General features: G+C 40.6%; 1 protein-coding gene across 1 annotated transcript; it reads left to right on the forward strand.

Annotated features, from left to right (window-relative positions):
- The first annotated feature begins 1,382 nt into the window (after positions 1–1,382).
- On the forward strand, positions 1,383–26,224 carry zmym4.1 (zinc finger MYM-type containing 4, tandem duplicate 1). Its single transcript, XM_080484665.1, has 27 exons — positions 1,383–1,626; positions 3,872–4,403; positions 4,724–4,831; positions 5,331–5,407; positions 5,534–5,677; positions 6,495–6,745; positions 8,166–8,385; positions 8,574–8,777; positions 12,301–12,451; positions 12,543–12,658; positions 13,376–13,555; positions 14,468–14,618; positions 15,550–15,722; positions 16,101–16,245; positions 16,863–16,955; positions 17,045–17,082; positions 17,464–17,614; positions 17,729–17,841; positions 18,394–18,616; positions 18,717–18,947; positions 20,230–20,339; positions 20,647–20,821; positions 20,933–21,084; positions 21,531–21,645; positions 21,738–21,986; positions 23,206–23,335; positions 24,329–26,224. The coding sequence occupies exons 1-27, from the start codon at positions 1,549–1,551 to the stop codon at positions 24,567–24,569; spliced, it is 4,551 nt and encodes a 1,516-aa protein (XP_080340791.1). The 5' UTR covers positions 1,383–1,548; the 3' UTR covers positions 24,570–26,224.
- Positions 26,225–27,174: the final 950 nt, after the last annotated feature.

The following is a 27,174-nucleotide window of genomic DNA, read 5'->3' on the forward strand; positions in this document are numbered from 1 at the left end:
TTCAATTACATTTTAGTGACATTTGCTCTAACATATCTTTTTTGTTTTGTAGTCTTGTACAGGTACAATTTTATTGCTTCTCTTTTTTATTGATATCAGAGCTTACTGCAAATCACAGATGTTTTGGTAAATAAGCACGTGTTATTCCAAAGAAAGTATGCTGTGTAGATAAACCTGGCTTTACTCTTGAAGTCAGGATGTGCTTTATATACTGTGTTTTTGGACAGTTGATTGAAAGCATGAAGAAAAAAAATTACATCAGCTCAAGTGTAATAAGAAAAAATAAATCGGAATGTGCCTTTAAACAGTAAATGCAGTAAATCGTTTGCATGTCACCTTCGTTCCAATCATCCATCTTTTATCCGGTTTTATCCAACTCATACGGAAAACTGTAGAAGTTACCAGTTAATCCCAGCACAAACACAGAGAGACAGGCAGTTATACACATTCACACCTACAGGCAATTTAAAAAGTTTTTTTGGACTGTAAAGAAGTTGAAATACTCTAAACACTTAAATGCAAACTGCAAAGAGCCTCATACACCAACCCGTACTGAAATAGGTGACGTTCTTGTTATGGGATGACAGTATTTACAACAACAAGTTTCCTCTTGATATACTGACTCTACCAAATGTCATAGCATTCACCATATTGCATGTAAGCTGGTCTTTTTCTGGGTTTGAGAACACCAGAATATAGTGGAAAGGATTCTCTATACAACCACAATGAGCAGTCATAAAATGTTTCGGTCAATCAAAGGTTGGTAAAAGAAATATTTCTAAAAATCAAATAAACAATATTGTAATTTTCCAGATAAAATAAAAAGACAATCGCTGACAGCCAATTTCAATGATTTTGGTCTGAAGAGCAGCTCTGAGTATTTAGTTAGATACTGTGACGCAGAGTGAAATAACTTCAGTAGAAACTGTACAAAGACCTGGCAGAACCTTCAAAACAAAAACAAACTGGATCAAAAAATAGACAACTGGACTTATTGACTACCCTTTCACTGAGAGACAGACCCATAGGTTCAATAACATAAGCACCACATATATTTTCAAGGGCTCCCAAATAGAAACCCCAAAACAGAATAAGATACACAAATTCCATTAAATGACTGCATAGCACGCAACATGGCTTCTATAACATGCAAAGCAAGACACACAAAAACAAATCAAAAGTGAACAAAGAGACGAGAAGATGCAGAAAATGCCTAAAATGAGACCAATAGACCAATAACACAGACCAAAGAAATGTTTTTTCACTCCATAGGGAGGTGGAAAGTAAATACTATATATCCACTGTTCTTCTTTCAGATTTTTACAAAATGTTGCACTGCCAACCACTAGGGGGCATCAACGAGCCACAGCAGCCGCTTCACCAGAGAAGAAGAAGCACCAAGTGGGCGCTCTGCGACACGCTGGGGCTCAAGTTACGATGTAATAAATTACATCCTTCTAAAGTATCTCACAGTTTTTGGATTCTGTTTAATAGCACCGGCTCGCAATTTATTTGCGAAACGCCAAAGATAGGGATTTGGGAGCGAATATGGCGACTACGGAAACTGGGGATGGACACGAACATGTGAGCACCAATCAAGTGTCGTCTGCAGGAGTCGCTGGCGCGGTAATTTTCTGCACGTTGCTACAGACCTTCACCAAACCCCACCAAACATGTTATAGGATGACTTTAGAGTGCCCAGTGCAGGCGTTGACAGATAAACCAATACACACGTATCGCTCTTCTTCACCCAACATGTACGAGTTCACGCGCAGGACAGAGGTGTGGAGGTTTAGCGTTAGCTTAGCAAACAGCAGGCTAGTTGTTGCCTTGTTTATAGTTCCTGTAAATGACATGCACGTAGAACTTACTGAACACAAGAGAACCCCTCGAATGGAGTTGAAAACTGTTGATTTATTAAGCTAAATTCATGCTACAGCTGCAGAGTTCAGCAGCTTTGAGGAGCTGCAGTGATTCTTGTTTACAATGCGAGAGCAGCACTGCTACATCAGCAACAAGCTAACTTCTCTTTCTTATTTCATTTCAATATAGAATAAGTCACGTCTTGGTCACACACACGCACTTGTTTATTTGTTTATGCCTCGTAAATTCTCATACAAGTGTATGTTTCACACGTTACTGTGGTACTTCATGCAGCTTCATTGTGAAGTTGGGCTACTTCGTTCTTCTTTCTTTAATTTGTGCAAACAAGAAAACTAAAGGATTGTACATTTAAATTATTCCAGATCCAAGTGATGGACATGGAAAATGAATAAAAAATTCCTGCAGACTACTTTTGGTCAGCTTTGAAATTGAATGTCTTGGATGTCATTACACAAACCATCATTGAAACCTTTTATAATCAGTTCAGAGAAAGTTTAAGCTGAGAGATGTGTCACCATATAAGATTTTATTACTTTAACTTTATTTTCTCCCGTTTCTGCTTTTAGATAAATACCTAGACTGGGGTCATGTCAGGTGAACAACAATACAAACAAGCTATAAACAATAAAAATGGTGGCGATGATTAAAACTGTAGAGGTATATAGGAAATGTTTTGGTAAATACCCGATCATGGTTAGACTGAGGTTTGTGTTATTGTCAGGCCTGAAAATATGCACGTTTGTGAATCTGACCATTTGAAATGTGCCCACCAGGATAAGTGAATTTATAACTTGGTGATCATTCATGGTCTATATTCGGCTGTTTCAGAGCTGTGACATGGACAAAAATCAGATCAAAACTGTTCAGCGATTATTGTGAGTTTTTGTTTATGGACCTAAGAAGTAGTAAATTCTTTCATGATTTCTGCCAGGAAAGCGAGTGGGGAATGGGTCGGACATTGTTAGAATCATTGCCCCCTGAGCCAGGCTTGTTAAGAATCATAGATAGTGAAGATATTTCACTTATCGTAGGAAAATTGAAATCAGATAATGCAGACATGAAGAGAATCTGAGATGGAGCAATATTTATAAATAAAAAAATTTCAGTGAAGTCTCAATAGCAGACGATAGTAGAGTACATGTGAGATTCAAATGTGTCAGAGAGCTGCAGTAGTGTGGTGAACAGAGTGCACATATTTCCTTTAGCACAAGGGATGAGAGTAGTGTAATAGTGTGATTTAGTCTTGCAAATGGCATCTTTAAACTTAAGTACATGGTCTTGGTACTTGTCCTTGTGAATAGTAGGTCTCGTTTCTCTGAAGAGGCTTTCCAGGCGGCGTCTTTTAGATTTGAATAGTTTGAGTTCTGAGTTCCATTATAGTTCAGAGGTGTGACATCAGTGCAGCTCATGAGATCTAGATTATGGTATTTATAATGGGGGGGAGAAGTAATGAACTGTTGTATAGTGACACTAACATGAGTTAGCGAGAGGACATGAGTTTGCATGTTCTCTGACTGGTCAAAACCTTCACATTTTAGAGCGACATGCTAACCACTCTTATCTCTGCACTCCCTTAGGGAATCGATGTGAATGTGTACTCCACAAGAACAGGCAGAATCGATTGTTCTCTCAAAGTTCAACAAACTTAGTTCTGATCATGACTTTTTATATTACACGAGATATTCAAATATAGAACTTGTGCAAGGGAGATGGAATTTAAAAAAAAAAAAGAACTTGTATGATTTTCTACATTAATCGCTTAAATTTTTCCGCCAATAAAACAGTAATTATTGGGCATCATATGGTCAGGTTCTGCCACTGTGATGTGTTGAAAACAATGTGCAAGAACTCCTAAACCAGGGCGTAACAGGATAAAATAATTTGGTCATTTAGTTTGTGCAGCGCCATTGCAATGTTTGGATTTATTTGCTGTTATTTAGATCAGTTGGCGAATGATTGGCTGTTTACTCTTGATTATCCTGCACAGGTAACAGAGGGGACAGACGCAGAATCCATGGAGAAGCAGCCAGAAACCCTGCCGGATGTTGGAGAAATGGTTCACAGATCTGCTGCTGGGAAAAAAATGCAAACTGAGGAAGCACAATGTAAAGAGAATGAAGCTAATGTGGTACAACTTGACGGTACATCACAGGACTCTGACACAGTGGGGAATTTTGGGAGTCGTTCAACGAGCACGTCAATGTCTGAAACAGATGAGAAAATTGAGGGAGACTTTGAGGAGACAGAAAAAAATGGTGCACTGCAGGACAAAGATGTAAACACATTTCCTGGAGGACCAGAAGTTAATGAAGACATGCACATGGACACAACGTCTGACCCTGAGAAGGATACAAAACATGCTGATGAAAACATGGACACAGACACTAAGGGGGGTGATGGCACGCACCAAGAGAAGAGTGACTGTAAAGTTTCCGCATCGAACGACCTGGATGAGATGATGGACATTGGGACGATGGATCAGGTGGAGCAGGAGGCTCGGATGAAAGAAGAAGACACAAGTGAGTCCACGGACATAAAAAGGAGTTCTTCCCCGATTGTTTCAAATACAGGTAGGATAAAACTGGTTCCCCATACCTGGCAGAGCAATCATCATCATTCATTCAGATATATTTTGTCAGTGCTGTGGGACTTCATAGATGCAGCGTAAAGGCTGTGTTGTCCTAATAGAGCTCGCAGAATCATTCCTGTCGTTGCAAGATACAGAGATCTAACTCTACTGTTTATAAAGTGCTGCAAGATTAAATCGTGGAGAACAAACATCCTGCACAATTTGAATCTTCCCGTCCTTTTGATTCCTGTGTTTCACATTTTCTCACAGTTCACTCAGCAGAGGAGAAAGACACCATCAAGGAGGAAGATGAGGAGAAACCTCCATCTTTTGAATTATTGCAACCGACCAGTTCATCTGAAACCAAAATGGACACAGGTTGGGCGACTCATAGGAATGTGACTAAAACATGAAGTAAAAATTACATATTGTCCTATGTAAACTATTCAAACCACCACTGAAGCTATAAATTGAAGTACCTTCATTAAAAATAACAGAAGCAAACAACTTTAACTACATCAGGACAATTCGGGTCATATACTGAAAAAGGTGGGGGCGGGGTTCTAGAATGTCAAACTGTTTGATCCCATAAGTTAGAATTCAGATTTGATTTATAAAAGTAATTCTTTAGAACTCTAAACTCCTCCATGGGAGTTAAATGCAATTTTTTGTCATTATAGCTAATTATGAAGATAAGATTCTTTTACAGAGGAAAATTCTTTTAGCTCTATATTTTGAAATGATCATAATTACAGATTTCCGGTGTTATCTTTGGTGTAACTCAACAAAAACAGCACATTTTCTTTGCTATGTTAACGCTCTAAGTTGTAGGTAATGATAAAATGCTTGACCTACTTTGAACTGCTGTTTTGTGTAGAGGGAGATGGTTCATCACAAGCTTCCATGTCGAATGGGATGAAGGTCGTCGAACCTCCCACACCAAAACCGGAACGTGTAAGTCAGCATCCTTAAAAGTCTAAATCATCGTTGTGTGGGTCGATATGCTAGTTCATCACAACAAACGCAAAGTTCAAATCACATCATATTCACACGTTGTTGTTTTTTTTGGTCCATTTTTAGATGAGATTACGTTCTGCATCTCGGCCAGTCAGGTCGTCTCCTTTGCCACCTGTGGTTCAGGTGAAAGACGAGCCAGTGGACGAGGAGTATGATCGAGCTTTAATATCCTCATCTACAGCGAGTGTGAAAGATGAGCCTACAAGGGTGAGAAACACTTCTCACAGTCGCTGACACTCACTGCTGCACACATTTTTCTATCTATTAAAAAAATATAAGATTGAGTTGTATCAGACATTTACAATTTAACAAGTTGTTCCGGGTGAAAACATGAACGCGCACGTAAACAAACGTCGACACACATACAACAGTACGATTGGAAGAAAAAAATCAAATCTAAAGTCATGTTGATGAAAGCCTTATTTTTTCAGTTGGCCCTTTGCTCTGCCCCCAGCGAGTTCAGTTGGTAGAGCATGAGACTTGCAATCTGAAGGTAGTGGGTAGTCCCACCTTCCCGTGGGCTCACCACCAGCAGGAAAGTTTCTTAATCGTGGCTCAGTGGTCGAGTCGGTCGTCCAATAACCGGAGGGTTGGCGGCTCGAATCCCACTCTTATCAAAAAGTCAATGTCGTTGTGTCCTTGGGCAAGGCACTTTACCCACCTCGTATGAATGGTGCAAGAATGTTGGTGGTGGTCGGAGGGGCCGTTGGCACAAAATGGCAGCCACGCCTCTGTCAGCATGCCCCAGGGCAGCTGTGGCTACAACCATCACTGGTGGGATTGGTATGAATGAAAAATGGTCCGTGTACTGCACGTGCTTTGAGTCAGCGTGAAAAAAGCGCGATATAAATCCAAGCCATTATTATTATTATTATTATTATTATTATTATTATTAATCGGTGCAATGTGATCTGGGTAACAATGCTCAGACTGCCACCCCCGCGACCCTGAAACGGATAAGCGGGAGAAGATTGATGGATGGATGGACCTTTGCTATACTCACCTGTTGTTTTCACATCCACAGGAGGACTTAAGGATTGGATCGGTCTTCTCTGTGCCTTCAGCTACTGGATCACAGGTGCTGCCCATCGTGAACCCTTCGTCCACGCACATGTCCTGCTTTAATTGCAAGAAGAGCCTGACGAAAGGGCAAACGGCTTTCCAGAGGAAGGGCTGCCCCTCACTCTTCTGCTCCACTGTCTGTCTCAACACATCCGCCACAACAGGCCAAGGAATATTGAGAAACGATAACAAGATCTGCTTCAACTGCCAAAAGTAAGTCCCACAAAGACAGAGAAGTGAATGACAATATGTCTCAACACTATCTGGACAACATGAATTGAATGTTGCTTCAAGGTTTCTTCATTTTTGATTTGATTTGATTTGATGATTTTATTGTCATTATACATTTTCAGTACAACGAAATTACGTCAAACACAGATGAAAAGAGGACAACACTGGGAGAGGGAGGAGAAAAAAAGAAGTCACATTGCAGACAGTACTCCTTATAGAGTAAAGTCTGGAATATAAGAAAAAAACACCTCAGCACAATTAGCATCCGGCATATTACAACATAAAACATGACAAGACAGAGCATACAGGATTCCGGGGAGGGAGGGTGGAGGGGTTGCAGGAGAGAATTTGCACCCAGTCAATCATGAGCGCTCCATTTGCCACGCAGCCAGTTCCGGCGCACAGCGTGGACGCCCCCAATCGCTGGGGGGATTGGGGGGGGGGGGGGGGGGGGGGGCAGCGGAGGCGGGAACAGTTCCGAGTTTTTCCTCCTTCCCCGACGGTCCGGCGTCTGATGCTGTGAGACGACCTCGGATAAGTTCTGGTCAGAGATAGTTCCTCGGGGGAAGAAGGTGTGAGAAGATAAGGGTGAGGTGGGAAGAGCGTCTGTGACGTCAATATCCTAGGAGAGAATGTAAACAACCTCAGGTTGTCATGGGAATCCAATGAAGGTTAGACATGTTTTGGGTAGCGGCGTCTTGTTTTGAGAACAGCCCAAGGTGAAAGTCTCTGGTCTCCAGCGAGTATATTCCAAATCTGTGGCCAAATTATAATAAATCCAAATTTAGCGTTCCGCCAGGGCACCAAGCTTCTCCAAGTTGGAATCCATTTCACGCAAACGTCCAGAAGTGGCGTCCAGCCTGCTTCTGAGTTCGTTTATCGTATGAGTCTGAGTGTTCAGAGCCCTGTTCAGTCCTTCACTGATTCTTCCCAATGTAGCTGTCAGCATTTTCGGCATTTTGTCAACTTTGCGATAGGTTAGGTAGCTGCTCGCTCCAATCAGCAGCATACCTAATATCATAAATCCAAATATGTAGAGGTCTTCCACGTCCTCCACGGAAAAGATCGACAGGCACACTAACCTCCTCGACGACCAGGAGTCGAGAGTGTACCCAGCAAAGTGAGTTCCGGCAGGACATGAGGGCTCTCCTGTGCCCGCTTTTCCAGTGAAGAAGATTTTGTCGATTGCATTCAGAGACCAGCTGATCAAATCCATGGTTGGTTTGGGTTCGGATAGAGATGAGAGAGAGGCTCTTATTAGAGTTGACGAGAGACACACGGGACAGAGAGCAGCAGCAAGCAGGGAGAGATAAGGGAACGGAGAGGGAGGAAATCCGACCGCCTTCGTTGAGAGTCAGAGAAGATACGTTCATCTTGTTATTATTCTTTTTTGCTTTCTTAGGTTGATATTTCGACCTCAGGATGTCATCCAGGCTCCAGATGGTAAAGGAGCCATGAAGGACTTCTGCAGCCAAAACTGCCTGACTTCTTTTAACTACAAGAAAAACACTGCGAACTACAGGAAAGCTGCTGCTGCTGCTGCCGCCGCCGCTGCCGCTGCGAAAGCACCACAACCAACTGGACCTCAACCGATGTGCAGCATGTGCAGCAGATACTGCATTGTGAGTCAAACAAGGCGAAGCAGCAACTCATTATCTCTGTTATTAACTTAGACCATTACTTTGTACGGTGTAATTTTTTACCATCACTGCTTTATATGATCGTCTGCAACAAAGCCAGTCCCTGTGGAAAGCTGGAATCAATGTGTACAACAAATAAATCTCTGCAATAACTTATTCTTTTCCTGCAGAGTAAACACGAGGTGATCCTGAGCGGCTCCGTCCACAAGCTCTGCAGTGACGCTTGTTTTAACCGTTTCCGAGCAGTTAACAACTTGTCGATGGCCGGATGCGCCAACTGCGGCTCGTTCTGCCACAACAAACCAGTCATGCTGAAGATGGAGGATTGCAGCAAAATGCTATGCAATGCAGAGTGTTTGGCTAAATACAAAGAGGTAAGGAAGTTAAAGAAACTCAAAGGTTTGTGCAGTGTATTGATAACCAGTTGAAGACTGAATAATGTATTATTAATTATACATATTGGTTTATCGTCATTATTGTAGGGAATCTCTTCATAGCAATCCAGATGCCAGAGCAAAGTTATATTGTGTGGGGGGAAAAAAAGGTCTTTTCAACAACTACTTGTTCAACTCCACTTGGTTCTTATCCCTATAACGCCAAACGTATCATATTTGATACATGAGTTTTTCAGCCCTCCACACGAGCAGTGTGATTTAATTTTCCCCTTGAAAAACCTGATGTATACAATCAGAAACATGCAGTACACATATAATCTAACAGGGGGTAGTAATTCACTCATTTGAAGGCCTTCCAGTGACACTACAAGATTGCCATGACTCAGGAGTTGGTGGTTTTTGAAGAAGAACTTTGCCAAGTTTGAAAAGGTTAAGGGAAGAAAAACATTAACATTTTTACTGAAACATCAATAGGAACAGTTCCTGGGTTGATGCAATGTGAAAATACTTAGTTTTATAATCTATGTTTTAGTAAAACCGTGTTTAAAATGACGTATCAGATTTGATACAGCAGGTATATAAGGTCATGTAACTAAATCAGTCAATTGTCATTTGATTGTATTTCATGCATTACATCAAGCAACATACAGTCTTTTTATTTTTTAATTACATAATTTGGTACATTTAGAGTAAAAAACTAGTTTGGTGTTGCCATGATACGATTGCTCGTAACTTCCTTTTGCTTACTGCTTTTCACTAAAAACTGACCAATTCAAATAAATCACAATCTGTTTTTGTGTGCATGTGTGTTTTTAGATGGCAAAAAAATATAGTGTTGATGATGCTCTGAAAATGATTATGGATGGGAATTCAAGTGACATGGAGCAGCTAGGGAAAGATGAGGAGGAGGAGAAGGAAGAGGAATGGACTCTTACTGCAAAGATTGGGGAAAACCCAGATAGCAGTGATGATGAGGAAGAGGAAAACCCAGATAGCAGTGATGATGATGAAAGCCAAGAAGTCCCAGAAGAAGATGCAGCAACAAAACCAAAGGACACAACACTAAAGTAGTCGGCAAGGGGTAAAGTGAAAAGGAAGGTGTATTGGTGGAAAAGAAAAAAGTTTGAACCTCCATCTGTTGAGCTTGTGGAATGTGTTGAGGAAGAATCTGAAGCGAGGCTTGACTGGATACCATATATGTATTTTAAAGATTTTGTGACTGACGAAATGCTACAGGAAATTGCAGAAGAAACAAACTTGTACAGTGTGCATAAAAATGGAAAGTGGGTGAACACAAATGCTCAAGAAATCGAGCAACTTCTGGGTATGTCCATGCACATGGGGTTAGTACAGATGGCCAACGTACGAGCCTACTGGGAGATGGAGACAAGGTACCCCGCTGTTTGTGATGTGATGTCACAGGGTCGATTCATGAATTTGCTGACGCTGATTCACTTTCAGGACAACCTCACTGTGTCTGAGGATGCAAAGAAAGACAGTGTATAAGCTCAGGCCATGGTTAGAGAAACTACGCCAACGCTTTCTTTGCGTACCTCCTGAAGAATGTCATGCTGTTGACGAAATCATGGTGCCTTTCAAAGGAAAATCACATCGAGAGTGCTCCATGCCAGGAAAACCTCACAAGTTGGGGTTCAAGATGTGGGGTTGTTCCGGGCAGAGTGGCGATCTCTATGACTTTGACGTGCGCCAAGGGAGAGAAAATCCTGACGAAGAGAAACGTGATGTTGATGCTACGGGAGATGTTGTCCTGATAATAACCACAACCCTTCCGGTAGGAAAAAATCACAACGTTTTTGCTGACAACTTTTTTACGTCAGTTCCACTGGTGGAGCACTTGAAACAAAGAGGCACAGTCCGAATGAACAGGGTGAAGAACTGCCAACTGATGGATGAGAAAGAACCGAAGAAAAGGGGAAGAGGCTCTCTGGATTTCAGAGTAAACCGGGAAGACGACATCATCGTGAAATGGTATGACAACAAAGCTGTGAACCTGCTCTCTTCTTTTATTGGCGTTGAACCACTGGGCAATGTGAGGCCTTGGGATTGGAAAGCCAAACCCTACATAATAGTTCCCAGACCAGCCATTGTTGACACATACAACAGGTTCATGGGAGGTGTTGACCTTCTTGATGTGCTATCTGCACTGTACAAGTTCAGCTGCAGATCCTGAAGATGGTACATTTATATTTGGTGGCACACTGTTACAGTGGCGGTAATCAATGCGTGGATCCGCTACAGAAGAGACCTGGAGACACTGCAGCCCGGTCAGAAACCCCTGCCCCTGTGAAGATTTCAGGCTTCTGTTGGCACTGCCCTCACAAGCGCATGAAAGGTCAAGAAGTGTGGTAGACCACTGTCCTCTCCAGAAGCAACGCCAACCCCTCCCCGGAAGAGGAAAACCACTGAGGTGCCCCCCGATGTGAGAAATTATGGCCTGGATCATTTCAAATGATATGTTTTCCAGACTTCCACCCAGCCAGTTCCATTGGTGGAGTTCTCATTACTTTTTATGTTTGGAATTACAAATTTGTTTGCTTTGTTTTTGTTTTATTATGTTTTTGTTTGTTCAGGAAAAAAGAATCTTCAAGCATTGTGACCCGCTGTATCAAATAGGATACAAATTGAAACTCGTATATGGAAAATTATATTTGAAAATGTTTTTGTTTGTTTGTTCCGAGGGACCAATATAGGCTCCAAGTTCAAAGAATTGGAATTTTCTGTCAATTATTTAATGGTTTGGGCTTTACAGGGTTCTCCAGGCTGTGATCTACCGTAACTTTCAGACTATAGGCCGCTACTTTTTTCTCACGCTTTCAGCCCTCCTGCTTACAAGTTAACAAGCTTCATGCTGCTGATACGTGTATGATGCGTTCAGGTGCATCACGTAACTCCGACCTTTCTTTTTTTCTTTTTAGAGTTGATGGGTGCTGCTTATTTTAATGTGTGCTCAATAGTCTGGAAATTACGGTACAAGGCCAGGATTTAAAGTGAACTGAGAAGAGATAAAAAAAATTTATCTCAACAGACTACGGACCATTGAAATCAACGATCTTCAACCAGCATTTTTGAAACCCAGCAGTCTTGCTTTTTAAAGAATATATTTTCCTAACTCTTATACACCATCCCACGAGCAACGTTTTCTTCTTTTACCTTGAACATGACAAAGAGCAGAGGACAGCTGCGTGTAGATTGCTGCTTTAATGTCCTCCATTGTTGTGTTAGGTTTGTGTCACATAGAAAAATTGTCATGGGAGTTTTGCGTTACCTAGTTACGACACTCGCAATAAAGTTTTTTTTTTTTTTTTTTAAATCTCAGTTATGATAGAAAACAAAAATTCAAATTCAGTAGATTTCAGTATTTCTTCCAACTGTGTGCAAAACGTTCTCTTAAACACTCAAAACTGTGAAATAAAAAAAAACAAACATGATCTCTTGTTTGGAAACACTCATTTATTGTCTTTTTGTTTTGACTTATTCACAGAAAACCAAGGTAAACCAGCCATGTAAGATGTGTAACACCACCCGTCAGTTAGCAGACATGGTCGACTGCAAAAACAGCGACGACTCGGTGAATCTCTTCTGCAGCAGCAGCTGCGTCATGGCTTTCAAAGTCCAGACTGTTAGTTCCTCAGGTACCAAACAGCAGTTTCTTTCCTCCTTCCTTCACTCCTCACCATTTACTTTCCTACTGATGTCACATGTTTTTGTTTTTTTTCTCTCCAGGCTCTCCGGTGAATTGTGATAGTTGTGGAGTAAACGCTGTGCCGGCCTATCACCTGGCCATGTCCGATATGTCCATCAGGAACTTCTGCACTCTGCCATGTGTCATGGCTTTTCAGGTCAGAAATATCACAATAATCTCTAACAAAACACCTGCATCTGATTTTTTATTTATTTTTTTATTATTGTTTCTGTGTGCATGTTTAGTGAACTTTATGTGGACGTGTGTTTCTATAACATACATTCAGTAACAAGGACAGTGAACCGATATTTTGGATTTTGTCAAGTGGACTTCACTGTTTCTGTTTTTATTGTGTTTATAAATGTATTTTTACAGGGATTCAAGATCTGTCAGAAATATGCATTTTTGTGTAGGGTTATTCTAGTATTGTTAATTTATCGTGCTCTTTGATTACTGAATAGAACTACTTTATTAATCTCTCGGGGGAACAAAGTTGCTGTTTTGGACTACTTAGCTGGGCTGGGCCCTGAATTAGACAAAGTGATATCGAAGCTCGAAGGATAGAAAGTTTTGTTTGTTCGTACAAACTCGTCACCGTTTCTCTGAATGGTTTATAAAAGCTTTTTTTGAACAAGATCTTTTTGTCATTGGCTACCTGTTGTAGTAGTCAACGCTTTCATTAACATTGACAAAAGATAAGAAACGCAGAGCAGAATGTTTCAGCCGTTTAAAATAATACATTTGGAATTTATCAAATTAAATGGGCAAACCCCTCCCACAAAAAAAAATGATTTGTTCTGAAATAAAACTGATTTCATACAACAATTATGCATGTCAGTGTTTAAGATTCTGTCTCTTTCTTTCTGTGCCACAGGATAAGTTCAGTAAATCCCAGAAACGCATGAATATCTTTACAAAGTTGCCGGTTGGATCCACCCAAATCCAGAATGTCTCCTCCACCCAGCCAAAGCAAGACGCCAAAGGACTGCAGAATCTGAACTGCCGCCAGTGTGCCCGCAGTATCACTTTTAAACCCGAAATCATCCAGATTAAGGTGATTCAGTGTGGTGTTAATTACATATGGAACTAAATATACATATTTATTTGTATTTATTTCAGCCTGCTATGCATTGAGTGATATAGGCATACATGTGTTTTATTCAGTTTGCATTGAATGTCTCTTCTGGTCAAGTCTTCACCTTGAGTTTAAGTTCAAATAATGGATGTGTGATTGAAGGTATGCAGTCTGACAACAACTTGAGATCTCTTTAAAAGGGAGCAGGTGGATAGATTATTCAATTTACACTGAATGAGATGGATTATATGTCAAAACAATAATAACCAACTTTCACAAAATCAAGGTAACATATACTAATGTGTTTCATTGCTCCGGTACAATTGTGTGTAGTTGACAAACTGATTTAACACAGACTGTCGTGACATCATTGTTGCCATTCAGCCTTGCCACCAGTCCATGTCCAACTCTAAGGCCATGTTAACACGTACCTGGGTATTTAAAAAAAGCTCTGCGTTTGGGCCTTGCTTTTACCCATAAACGGAGCTACGAGTTTCCTGAGAACTTAATCCACAGTGGAGATTTAGAAAAACTTGGTGTCTCCGGTTGTGTTGAAAGGTGTAGATTGGTCACAATTCATGACAGTGTGTTTATTCCAGGATAGTGATTGGCTATAACGGCTTCATGCTTCTCATTACACTGCCCCCTACAGGTTTGGCATGCTCATAGCAGCTCTGGACCAGGTGTATATGTAGTTGTGTGTCAATGAACATTTTTTTGTAAACATAGAGGGGGGGGGGGGATATCCATTTTTGTAAAAACCTTGGTCAGTGTAAACGAGGCCTAAAAGTTTATCACAACAGAATATAGTTCAATCGTGAATGATTAAATCAAAAATATGTGAACAATCATTTATATACATTCTATGTGTGTGTTTGTGTGTCTTTGCAGGACAAGATAGTTTTTCTGTGCAGCGTTGACTGTTCACTTGAGTTCAAGAAATCCCACTATGTCGTGGGAATGTGCGAATATTGTAAAGAAGAGAAGATTGTCAGAGAAGTCAAGCGAATCAACCACAAGAACTGCTGCTTCTGCAGTGACGGTGAGGAGACTGGTGGAAGTGTAAAACAGGGCTGCAGGGTTCTCACTTTATTTCCATCACACTCTGATGCACTTTAACTTTGTTGTGTCTATTTCGTATCTTAACACAGAAACAAACAATATTTGAAGCGCACCAGTGTTGAACTGCGAAGAGCTTCACTCTTTCACAATCTATATGAAATTATGAATTGCCCTTGTTAGGTAGCGCCACTCTTGCGTTATGGATGTCAGAAGGAATGTTATATACATTTAACATGTTTGGTTTTATTAAAGACATCTCAAGTACCATATTTTCTAATCTATAAGCTGCAGATTTTTCTGTTTGGCTGGTCATGTGACTTATATTCCTGGGACTACTGGATGTCACAGTTTGATAACAAAAGCTGCAGCAGTACCACCTTAAAACCGTCATTAGAACCTTATTTGAATTACTTTTTTTTTTTTTTGTCCTTGTGATGCATTTTTGACGGATGCAAATTATACTCTGCAAAGTATAGTATGTCATCATTATGTTCGCATAGAGTTTAAACTTATGTGAACCAGGGTACATTTCAAACAACTGCAAACTGACCCTCTGATTTGCCCCTTCAGCTGCTGAGTCAAAACCACTTTCTGAAAGAAAAGCCAACAGTCTCCATCTGTTTATGCTTCTCTTTTTGATTATTTGGCTTCTCTGCTCTTCTCCATTGCTTTGTTCTTTTTCAGTGCTTTATGACTAATGCAGGATAGTTTCCAGAAGTTTGGTAGTTTGTTTGCACACAACGTCAGTTGATATTACCTGTTGTGGTTATTTTATGTTTGCTGGTTTTTATTGGGAACTCCTCCACTGTTGTGTACACTCCTTGATACTGCTTCAAAACTCAACTAGCAAATCATCTTAAGGCATCATGTATGATAATGACGATAATCATCTCTGACTTTCTTCTTTTTAGGCTGTAAGCTCCTCTTCAGACACAACCTGAGTAAATCCTGGGGGAAACACTGTCACTCCTGCGTTTACTGTCACTGTGTCTCAAAAAGGCTTGTCACGGCGCAGTACGGAGGCCTGACAGAGGAGTTCTGCTCTGAAGAGTGTCGGTCCAAATACACCATGCTCTTCTGCCATGTAAGCAAAACGTGATGCGGCTGAAATTTTCTAGTTGTTATACAACAGCGCCTTTCAAAGTCTTGGAGGACGAGTCCCTTCTCGTCTGATTCCCTCCGTTACAATCTGGCTCGTTATCAGGATTGAGTGCAGAATTATTCCCTTTTTCGTGAACTGGTCACAAAAGTTTTACAACAAAAATGATACTTGTTTTTAGGACTTAACGTTGGCTCACAGGCTGCAAAGTGTCGCATTTATTACTGGTACAGAATTGGAATCAGTGTGAGAGCTTCTCTGTGTCACTGAGAGCTGTTTTCACTGCTTTTCTGATCTCAACAATGACAATGATGTGTACCTTATAGTCTCCGTCTAAACATTTTATTTTATATTTTTCCTCAGGTTGAAAAGTGTGACACCTGCGGCCGTAAAGGAAAGCTGAGGCAGAGTCTTTGTCTCCTCCGTGAAGTGAAACATTTCTGTGACCTCAACTGCCTGCTGCAGTTCTGCTGCGATAAAGTGGCCTCGCAGGGCAACATCCTGGAAGGTGTGTATTGTTTGGTTCTTCACATGTTCTTCTGTGGTTCTTGACTCAGTTCAGCCCTTTGATTTATGGAATATGAAGTTGTTGGGGGCTTTTTTTTTTTTATGGCTCTGTATTTGTATGAAGCTCTAACTCAGTTTAAAATTGTGATGCATTAATTTGACTTGCGTATAACCAGTCGGGGCCTGTAGTTTTATCAAGCTTAACGACTAATGATAACTTAAGGAATTGATAGTTTTGACCAAAATTTCTGTGGTTTATGTACCGTAAATGTTAAGAAAAAGCTCAGATGCAATTTCTTTTTTCCTTTTATGGTTCTGCATCTTGTTGTTTCTGTATTTTGGTTATATGTGTATTTAAACTGTGGGTCCCTGTCCATAAGCATTGTGCTTCTGGGAATTCCCCTTTTACAAAACAGACTTCAATATCAACAAAACTGAATGATATAAATTGTCACGTTTTGTAAATAAATAAAAAAAATAAAGCGCAGGAAGGTTTCGACAGAATAGATTTATGGAGTTCAGAGCCTGTCTCCTCTCACCCTCAACACGGCACTAGAGAACTGTTTAACCTCTAGTACTTTTGTAATTGATTTCTTTTTCTTTCTGTTTTGATTTCAGCGCCTCCAGGCGAGGCCGCTCCCGTCATCGCCAACGTCATCTCACTTGCCGGTTCCCCGCTCAGAAAACCCGACTCGGCTGAAGGGGAGAAAAGTAAGTGTGTAAAAAAAAAAAAAAAAAAAAAAAGTAAATTCAACTAGTGTTGAGTGTTGATGAGGTTATGAATTTGTTTTTGATTGCAGGTACAGCGTCTAGCCAGCAGTCAATCAGCTCTGGACATGTGAGTTTGTTTCTTTTTTCATAAGTATAAAGTTTTGAAGAAATGGGGGAAGAAACATGCACTTCTGAAGTTCATGTTGGGATTATTAAAATATTTCTTGAATAAATAAAGGCTACAATAAGACAATTGAATATGCTTTATAATAAATAAAAGGCTAAACTTGATGTTTAGCTTGAGGTACATTAACAGATCTGAGGAAAAGCTAAATGTGAGTGAAAAGGTTAAACCAGATGTATGATTTTTCATTTCAGAGAGATGAAATATAACTTGGATATCTGCTATGGTTGTTACTTGTTGATTTAATGCCCATTAGGTGATATAAAATAGATATTTCCGTAGTTTTGTTTTGTTTTTTTATATTTTCTTTTGCTGGTCTTGCAGATCAGTATTCAGACAGAAACTATGAAGGCTCAACCTTCTTCCCCCGCCCCACCAAAAATCCTGAAGAACAAAGCTCTGCTCTGCAAGCCACTGGTGCAGAACAAAGGAGTTTCCTGCAAAACTCAAACGGCTGATGTTGAGGCGCAGACAGGTGAAAATACCATTTATCTAATGTTTTCTAATTCATAACTGTGTACTCAGAATTTATTTTTTAAACTAAGATCGCAGATTTTAACTTTCAAAAAATGTAATCTTTTGATTTTAGACGACCTCTTCCCTAAAATCATGATTGTGCCTGTTCCGGTGCCGGTTTATGTTCCTGTACCTATGAGCATGTACAGCCAGTGTACCCCCAATCCTGTGGGCCTGCCTTTACCGGTATGTTTCACACTACATCCACATTAGATGATTTATTATCGTTCTATTTTTTATGATTACCATAATTTTTGTTGGGGTTGGGTGGGGGGTGTCATCTTCCTTAATTTAAATAAGTAGTTTGAAGCAAAAAAAGATTTAACCGATGTTAACATGATATACACACTCGACGCACAGCATGTTTTTCACCACTTCAGCAGTTTCAAAGTGCTTTATACTACACTTGCACACATTTACTCATCAGTGTTAAACCTCCATCCAGGAGCAATTTGAGGTTCAGTGTCTTGCCCTCCCTGGAGTTGACTTGTTCTACCAATCAAGCCACAGTCTGCAGAACAAATGAAACATAAAATCCACAAGACATCACCTTGTCTCCACTCTAGACAAACTCAACGTCAGAAGAAATTTTCATTGTGGTGTTTAGTTTTTGAAAGTCTGATGAGCAGCAATTAAAAGTGGACATCAGTGTACATGCAAGAGGACTGTAGCAGTTAAACATCAGCAGCTTTGCCCTCATTGGGATTTTGCTCACAAACAGTTATTTTCCTGCCCCAGCTGCCCGTGCCGATGTTTCTTCCTGTGACAATGGACAGCGCCGAGCGCGTTGTGGAAACCATCCAGGAGATCAAGCAGAAGATCCCGAATGATCCGTATGAAGCCGAGCTCATCCTCATGGCCGAGATGGTGGCAGAACAAGACGAGAAGAATGACAAAGAGGAGGCGACTCAGGGAGAAAATGTAGCAGTAAAACAGGAGCCAGAAGCTCCTGCCCCTGCTGGTAAGAGGGTGTATTAAACGAAATGTTAGTCATGGGATGTTTTTAATACAAGACAAAGAGCAGCAATGCCTGATCAGCGTCTGAAACGTTTGTTTTCAAGATCACGTCAGTAACTACAGTGACGACTTGGACACTGACGACTTGGAGAACTTTCTCAACAACTGGGAGGACGCCTCTTCTGACACGGTCCTCCGGTCACCCAGCCGACCCAACGTCGCAGAGAAGCTGAGCTCGATGATGGATGTTTCTGTGGGACAGCCGAGTGAGCCCTCCTCTGTGTCTGCGCCTCCAGGCACGCCTCCCATGGACATCGAAGCAGATTTTACTGTTGGTGAGAAGATTATATCAAATCCACATTCAGGGCTTGTTTCAGATTGAACTCAGCTTGGAGTTATGTTCAATATTACGCACATTGATCTTGAGTACAAGATCCAGACATAAAAGAAGAACAGAGGAATTAGGATGTCAAAAAAAATCCAGAAATTCTCTATGGTCAATATTAACAATCGGCTTAGGATAAATTTATCAGTTAATGATTTCCCCTCTCTCCACCTGTCAATACATTCTAGAGTTCCCCAGTTTATTTGGAACAGAAAGAACCTGCACCTCAAACGGTCTACCACTCAGAGAGAGGAGTGGACAGCAGTGGCTTATCTGCACCAAAGTTTTACTTCTGGTCATTTGTACTTAGATTATTATCGTAATTTCCAGACTATTGAGCGCGCCTGAAAATAGTTCACACCAACCAAAAATAAATAGAGATAAAAATAAAGGGCATGAATTTCACTGTGCTCATATTTTCATCAATTCCCACAAATCTGTCTTTCATAGTGCGGGAAATTCCAAGTTGGTCACTGTTATATATTTTTTTCCTATTATTGTTTAGTTGCTACAGTCAACTCTTGTCAACTTGTATACTGTCTTTATTGTCCTAATAATAAGTCGTGTGCATAACTGTAAACTTGTGTTCTTCAAATAAAAAAACATTTGATCTCCCAAAAATAAAGAAAATCCCAGAAATTATTGTCAGCAAAGGACATTTTGAGCCAACATCGAGGCTTCTGGGTTGGCTTTTACCCAAACGATACCAAAACATAGCCAACAGTAGAATGAACAAATCAAACCCAAGAACATCCAAGGTCGTGTTGATAATTCAGCAAAAATGCTGATGAGACACTGACGAGGAAGCTTGGAAGCTTCTACTGATCCGTAGGGAGGAGCTGTGTGTATAAATCTAAATATTTACTGGATATACTAATCACTAAAAGTCGCACATGATATTTGAAAATTGATACTAAAAGACATAAACTGAAACGGGTCACAGTGATACGAATTCTCTAAAATGGCACCAAAATCGACTGAAACATGAGGAAGGAGGCTTTGCTGTCCGTGTTTCTCTCCTCAGCCTGAAGGTAAACATCGTGAAAGACCTGGCTCACCTACATCAGCCACTCACCAGCTCTCAGGTTTACATATGTAAGCCCAAACAAAGCAGTCGTAGAAGCTGCCACGTTCACATTGTTGGAGGTTTTATTGTTGCTTGGGTTGTCGATAAAAGATGAGTTGACTTGACTGCATGCTCCATCTCATGTTGTCTCATGTCGGGTTGTTAGAAACTCTGGAGAAGATGGCCCAACTCAGGGAGCAGGCTCCGAAACCTGACAGTCCTCCACCTGCTGCTGGACGACGACAACAAGCTCACAGGAAAGCCAGAGACAAGAGGGTAAATGTCAGTGCTTCTTTTACACTTAAATACTCAGAAAATCCATCGAAAGGGTTTCACTGATGAATATACAAGACTTTTCCACACGGATATCTTTTTAAACTCACTAAAAATGGGCCCTGTTACACGAGACTCATACAGAATGGAAAGAGTAAGGCTGATTAAAACCACACTTATGGTTTAACTTTTAATTAAATCTAACACGTTTCAAGAAATCAGTTGCACTAAAGAAACAAGCCTGTAAACAGTTTCTTTGGCATCCAGTGTGAATGTCACCGTCTCGCTGTCCCTCTCTGTATTATTGAAGGGTAAAAAGTTGCAGCGGCTGTCAAAGACTTCTGATGAGACGTCACAAAAGGGCTCCTCCAAAACCTCATCGGCTATAAACCCAAAACTGAGGAGGCAGTATGGCATTGATGCGTGGAAGAGATGGATCCAATGGAGGAAAATTCAGCCCAACGTGGAGAAGCCACGCTACGGCCGTAAGTCTGAGAGCTGCTGGACGCAGCGTCTCACCTCTTTTCTCTCCGGTTCACATTCAGTCTGCTGGCGTTGTGACTTTGTAATATTCAACTTCTTCTGTTTCGTTTCAGCACATCTCATGGAGTTAAAGGAGGACATTCTCCACTGCAGCACCGCTGAGCTCAGCTACGGCCTCTGTTGCTTCATCACTGAGGTAAAGCGACCGAACGGAGAGCCCTACTCCACCGACACCCTGTTTTACCTCTGCCTCGGCATTCAGCAGGTAGGATTCTCCCCTCACACCTTCACTCAGGTTTTCTGCATGATCACTATAGGTAAACTAGCAAATGTTACCTCAGATTTTAGTTTGTTTGGTTTGGATGTGTGTGTTTTGTTTGTTTTTCCCCAAAAAGCCACACTGAAATGTTGAGCAAGAGGAAGGAGTATTGTTTAAAAAATCTGAGAGAGCAGTTTATGTCCACCAACAGTCTCTTGAGTGTGCAACAAGTAAGAAGTCTGCTGCTCCACAATTTAGGACGGCAACAAATAATAGACAACAGACGGCTTCACTAACCAAAGCTCTCCTCCAGCCACAGCTGGTTTGATGAACTCTGAACGAAAAGCAGATTCTATCACTTGAAACCTCCTGAAGCACAGCCAGGAAAGTAGCGCCACAGCCGGCTTTTTCTTTTCAAGACTAATTTTGCAGTGTTTTTTTTCTCCCTGCAGTACCTATTTGAGAACGGTCGTGTGGAGAACATATTCATGGATCGCTTTTACAGCAAGTTTTCTAATGATTTTACAAACATGCTGAGAGGTTTCAAACCAACAATCACAGCCAGTGGTGAGTTATTGATCAGTCGATTGGTGTTTCTCCACAAACACGCGTCCGTCTGATCAGATTTGAATTGGCGGCGTCTTTCAATCTGTCTGCAGGATACATTCATTCCCGTGTAGAGGAGGAGTTCCTGTGGGACTGTAAGCAGTTGGGCGCCTATTCCCCCATCGTTCTCCTCAACACCCTGCTCTTCTTCTGCTGCAAATACTTTGGCTTCACCACGGTGGAGGAGCACCGTCAGTTGTCTTTTGCACACGTCATGCGCTGCACAAAAACCAATGCCAACAACACCAAGACCACTGTCCTGCGCTTCTACCCGCCCTTGTCTGTAACAGAGGCAGAAACAGGTATCCACAATGAACTACCGTACCTAACAACCACTGTTGTGAGTGACGGACAAATAATTTGTGAACACACTGCGGTACTGCTAAGGCCCAGATAAACTCCCTTTACCTATGTAAATTGGTACCTGCGCTTTAAACATTGTCATGCATCTTTTCTGTCGGTGTAGTGGTTAAACTGTACTTCCAGTAGAGGGCAGTGCACATTGTTGGTTTCATGTGGGACGTTTCAAATCCGAACATTGATTAAATAGGCGTGTGTGAGTGTGCACTAGTGTGACTAACTGAAGTAGTGCTGAGATAGTAGTGCATGTCACACTTAATTTGATATAAGTGATGCATTTGTATTCCCTGGCGTTTAGGTGTGTTTATTCAAAGAAGTTTCCTCTGGGATTAATAAAGTATTTCTATTGTATTCATTGTTTTATGAGTTAGGCTAAACTCTAACAGCTCAGAAACATGAAAGATTATTTAGGGATTTAGAAAAGATTAGCAGAGCCTCACAAATCTGGTTAATAGAACAAAAACTGAAGATCCCACCATCGATTTCTATTAAACCACTTGAAGAATATGGAGATATTTCTGTGCTCAAGACATAAGAGCAAAGATTTTAAGTGTGTCAAAAATAAATAATCTCTGTTTCAGCCAGTTGGATGATCTCGCAAAAAAAAAACAAAACAACAAAAACCTGAAGCGAGAGATCACCGATGCGGCAGTCAAAAATCGCTGCCTCATTGTTAGTGAACAAGCTTTAGCATTGGTGCAGTAGTGCAAGAGTGGGTTTGTGGAAACGTGCTCACTGAAGCTACATTTTGTACTTTGGTTAAAATGTTTTTTTTTGATATTGAGAAAAATCATACCAGTCTGGGAGTTATGACAATCAGAAGTTAACCTGCCAAATCTTGTCAGCTGTGCAGAATCGGGAGGAAAATGTTAAGCGAGACTAAAGTGGAAATAAGCGTCGAACTTGTTATGAGCACACAGTTTGAACGTATCTCAGACGGCGTTTATCATCCCAGTAACATTCCAGAAATCTTCACTGTTGCCTTTGATTATATTTGTGAGAAAATATTTACCTCCAGATACAAACTGAAGGCCTTTTGTGTTGTTTTTATATGGACACCTTATGGCATTTTATTACTTCTCTTACTTTTATCTTGTAGTTTGATATTTAATGATGATGTTCGACTTTTAATTCTACTGAAAGAGAAAATGTCCTTTGCAGATCTAGAGGTTGTTGCAGCAAAGCGGCGACGGGAGGAGGAGAGCAAAGAGGACATCTTGGAAATGATGGAGAACATAGATAATCCTCTTCGCTGTCCAGTCAGACTTTACGAGTTCTACCTCTCCAAATGGTGAGTTGAACTCAGCTCTGATATAACTAGTAGTTCTATCTTCACTTTGTTATTGAAACATTTTGTATGAACTCCTCAAAAAAAGTTTGGAAACATTATTTTGGTCAATTATTTCTCCCCGTTAATAATACTAATTTGTTTTATATTATATATCGTTGGAAAGCCTGATAAGTCACCTTTACAACAAGGTATCACTTGTTTAAGATCGTGCTTTTGTGGAATGAGCAATACGGCTAAACACCAATGTGCCAAAATCCCCTGCGATATTCGTCTGTTAGTATTCACTCTTGTTAATTGTTGCTTGGTGGGTTGGATGATTGCACTGTCCCACAGCAATGAGGAGGAAAAAAACAACTCATATTGGCAATTTTTTTGAGGTTCCAAAATAATGTTCCCAAACTTTTTTGGAGGAGTTTAGTTCATATTACTGGTGTTCCATGTTGGTGTAACCCAGGGCTGTCGACCTTTTAGTTCAGTATTCACATACAGCTAAATTTACACTTAATTGAGTGAGAGTAAAATGATAGTAAGTCATGAATACCAACTCTAGTATTTTTGGTAAAATGCCAAAAAGTACATTCTGAAATAACAAGAGTTATTAAACAATCTTTTATTCTGAAATGTAATGAACAGAAATTCTTAAAAAGAACAATGTGTACAGGTCTGAATACAAAATAACTGATGAGAAGACGTCCTCTCTTTTACAAGGCTCATATTTTAGTATAGTTTTAGCCCAATGAAAACTTTTTAATTAAAAAATGAAGGTAAGAAGACAATTCTACTTTTACTGACAAAAAAAACCCTTCAGTCTATAGTTCTCTGGCCAGATTTGCCGTGAGGTACTTTCCTTGAACTTTTTTGAGTTGGTATCTATTTTTACCCTTTGCAGTAAAGGTCATCCCTCAGCCCAGATTTGGACTCTGTCAGTTTTGGCTCGGCATCCTGTGTTTGACACTCTGATGATCGTCTAACAGTCACATGTCCTCCATGCAGCTCGGACTCGGTGAAGCAGCGGACCAACGTGTTCTACCTTCACCCCGAACGTTGCTGCGTCCCCAACAGCCCGCTGTGGTTCTCTTCCGTACCGCTGGACGACGGCACCATGGAGGCCATGCTGGTCCGCATCCTCACCGTCAGAGAGCTGCACGTCAGCAAGAGGAAACCTGCGGCGGAGAGCCAGAAGTGCAGCGACCCACCTTTTATACCGGATGACGAGGATGAGAACTCGGAGTGAGAAGAACAGAAGTGACCTTTTGCTGGTGTTGCAGCCAGCGGTGTAAATGTTTGTACATTAGATGAAAGGTTCATTGAAACGTTCCACACAAAAACATAAAGAGACTGCATAAAATCACAAGTAGTGTGTTGACCTGCAGAAAAAAAACACAATACTTCCTAAACCACATGTTGAGCTGGACTAACGAGGGTCTCTTAACACACAGAGGTCGTGCAGGAGGAACCTACTTTTCCATAAGTGTGTATATTTAACATCTTGACTCATATCACATAATAGAAAGAAGGAACTTGTGTCCCATAGAGCAGCCGAGAACATTTCAACTCGCCTACAGAAATCTTACAATTGAATATCTTCTATAACGGGTTGTCTTAGGGCCTCTGTTTGTAATTGTATGTGGACAGATGAAATGATGGGTTTTAGGGCACAGGCGTGCAAAAGGTTCGCACTATCCCCCCCGAGAGTCTCACTTTAAAATAGACATGAAACTGCAATGTTTGTTGTTCTTCACCTGTAATTGTCAGTCTTGTGAGGTTTTACAGTTAATTTGGTGTTTCAAAATAACTTTGCCTTGATTTTTTCTGTGCCATTCTTTTTCTTTTTTTTTCAATTTGTTTGTTTTTCGTACCATTTTATCCCCTTGTGGCCATTTTCCAATCTACACTTTCACCTCTTGTTTTTCTCTTTGAAATGTGTGTTTTCGCTGTTAAAAAAAAAAAAAAGCTGCAACCCTCTAATGTGGATTTGTTTCATTTTCGGTCAGTTCTCCTCCCAAGATTTAGTGTATAACATGTTGAACTGCTATCTTCAGTTTGTCATGTTTCATTATTGGCACCGTTAAAAACGCATCTTCAGAAGGTATCGCCTCATTCATGCTAAACACTTGGAACTCTCCATTACTTGATGTCTTAAGATTCTAAAATTTGGCAAATTTGAACAAAGACAATCTCTCATGAGTGGTTAGATTGCTTTTACAGTTACGTTACCATACATAGCCAATATGCTCTTGGAAATATTGATTTGAAGTTTGTTTTTTGTTATTGATATAATTTTTTAGGACATGCTGTTAAAATTATTACATTTTATGACTCGGGAGTGAACAAATAGGGTTCTCAATTTATGACTATTATCTGCAAGTTACAACTTGGAAAGTGTGAAACTGGGGGGGGAAACTATTTTAAACATTTAAGCAGGAAGAAAAAAAACTTTGCGTAAAGTCTCGATGTAAAATATAGGTCTTTCCTCTTTAGTCCACAGCGAAAGTTTTGAGTCTCTTCAGTACCTGTCTGTTGTTCACCTGGTTTTGCAAATCTTTGGCTCTTATCTTGGGCTCTCGTTGGCAGTGATTGGGTCCATTAGGGAAACTAAATGTAGACTACACCACTCAAGTGATCTTTCTCCACTGCTAGTTTGAAAACACCTTTGTAATTTTGTTTTGTTTCTTTAAAAATATGGAGCAAACCGAAACTGGCTAGTCCAGAGTCCTCGGCTGCTTTCACACACTAGTTGTTTTTTGCTCCCTGTGCCCTGAAGTCCTGTTCTGTAACCTGTCCATGTATTTGTTCATCATATTAATTCCCAGTTTGGAGTATGGCTGAAAATGTTATGAGTGTTTTTATATTGTTTGTTTTCTTTCTATTAAAATAATCTCAATCTTCCAGTGTTCAGTTCTTGTCATGGTTTATTTAATGAAAAGCTGGTGACCATATCGGGTTTTCTTATAGAAAGTTGTATATTTTTCCTAGTTTGTTTTCGTTTACTGGCATGACAAAAAAAAAGAATCCCTGAAGCCCTACATACCTACAGCTGACCTGGCTTCCAGTGACTGTAAATAGTTCAAGTTCTCAACATTGTTGATGTTAATGGAAAGATGCTGATTCTGCATAAAGGTAAGATATTTATGTCACATTAGCTTATTTGCACTGAGATTGATTTTGGTAGGGCTAGGGTTAGATGCGCTCTGTTTGTGCGTAGTTCAGTTTTGTTTTAAATTGTTTTGCATGTAGTCCTCATACAGGTCATTTGTGATATAATTACTGAAATATATGAGGCCTACTGAAATGAAATGAGCGGGTGCTGCAGCAGCTGAATGACCGTTACCCAGATCACATCGCACCTGATTAAGAACCTTCCTGCAGGTGGTGAGCCCACGGGAAGTTGGCGCCCGGCGCGGGACACAAACCCACTACCCTGAGATTGTGAGTCTCATGCTCTACCAACTGAGCTAGCCGGGGGACTATAGAGTTGTGCTCATAAGTCTACATACCCTGGGAGAATCTATGATTTCTTGGCCATTCTTCAGAGAATATGAATGATAACACAAAAAACTTTCTTCCACTCATGGTTAATGGTTGGGTGAAGGATATTTATTGGCAAACAACTGTGTTTACTCTTTTTAAATCAAAACGACAAAAGAAAGTACCCAAATGACCCCGATCAAAAGTTTACATACCCCAATTGTTAATACCATGCATCAATGGGCAGCTGTCTCAGATGGCAAAGCTGCCCATTCTTCTTGGCAAAAAGCCTCCAGTTCTTGTAAGTTCTTGGACTGTCTTGCATGAACTGCAGGTTTGAGATCTCCCCAGAGTGGCTCAATGATATTGAG

Source organism: Lipophrys pholis, assembly GCF_963383615.2.
Source record: "Lipophrys pholis genome assembly, chromosome: 17".
NCBI classification, from domain to species: Eukaryota; Metazoa; Chordata; class Actinopteri; order Blenniiformes; family Blenniidae; genus Lipophrys; species Lipophrys pholis.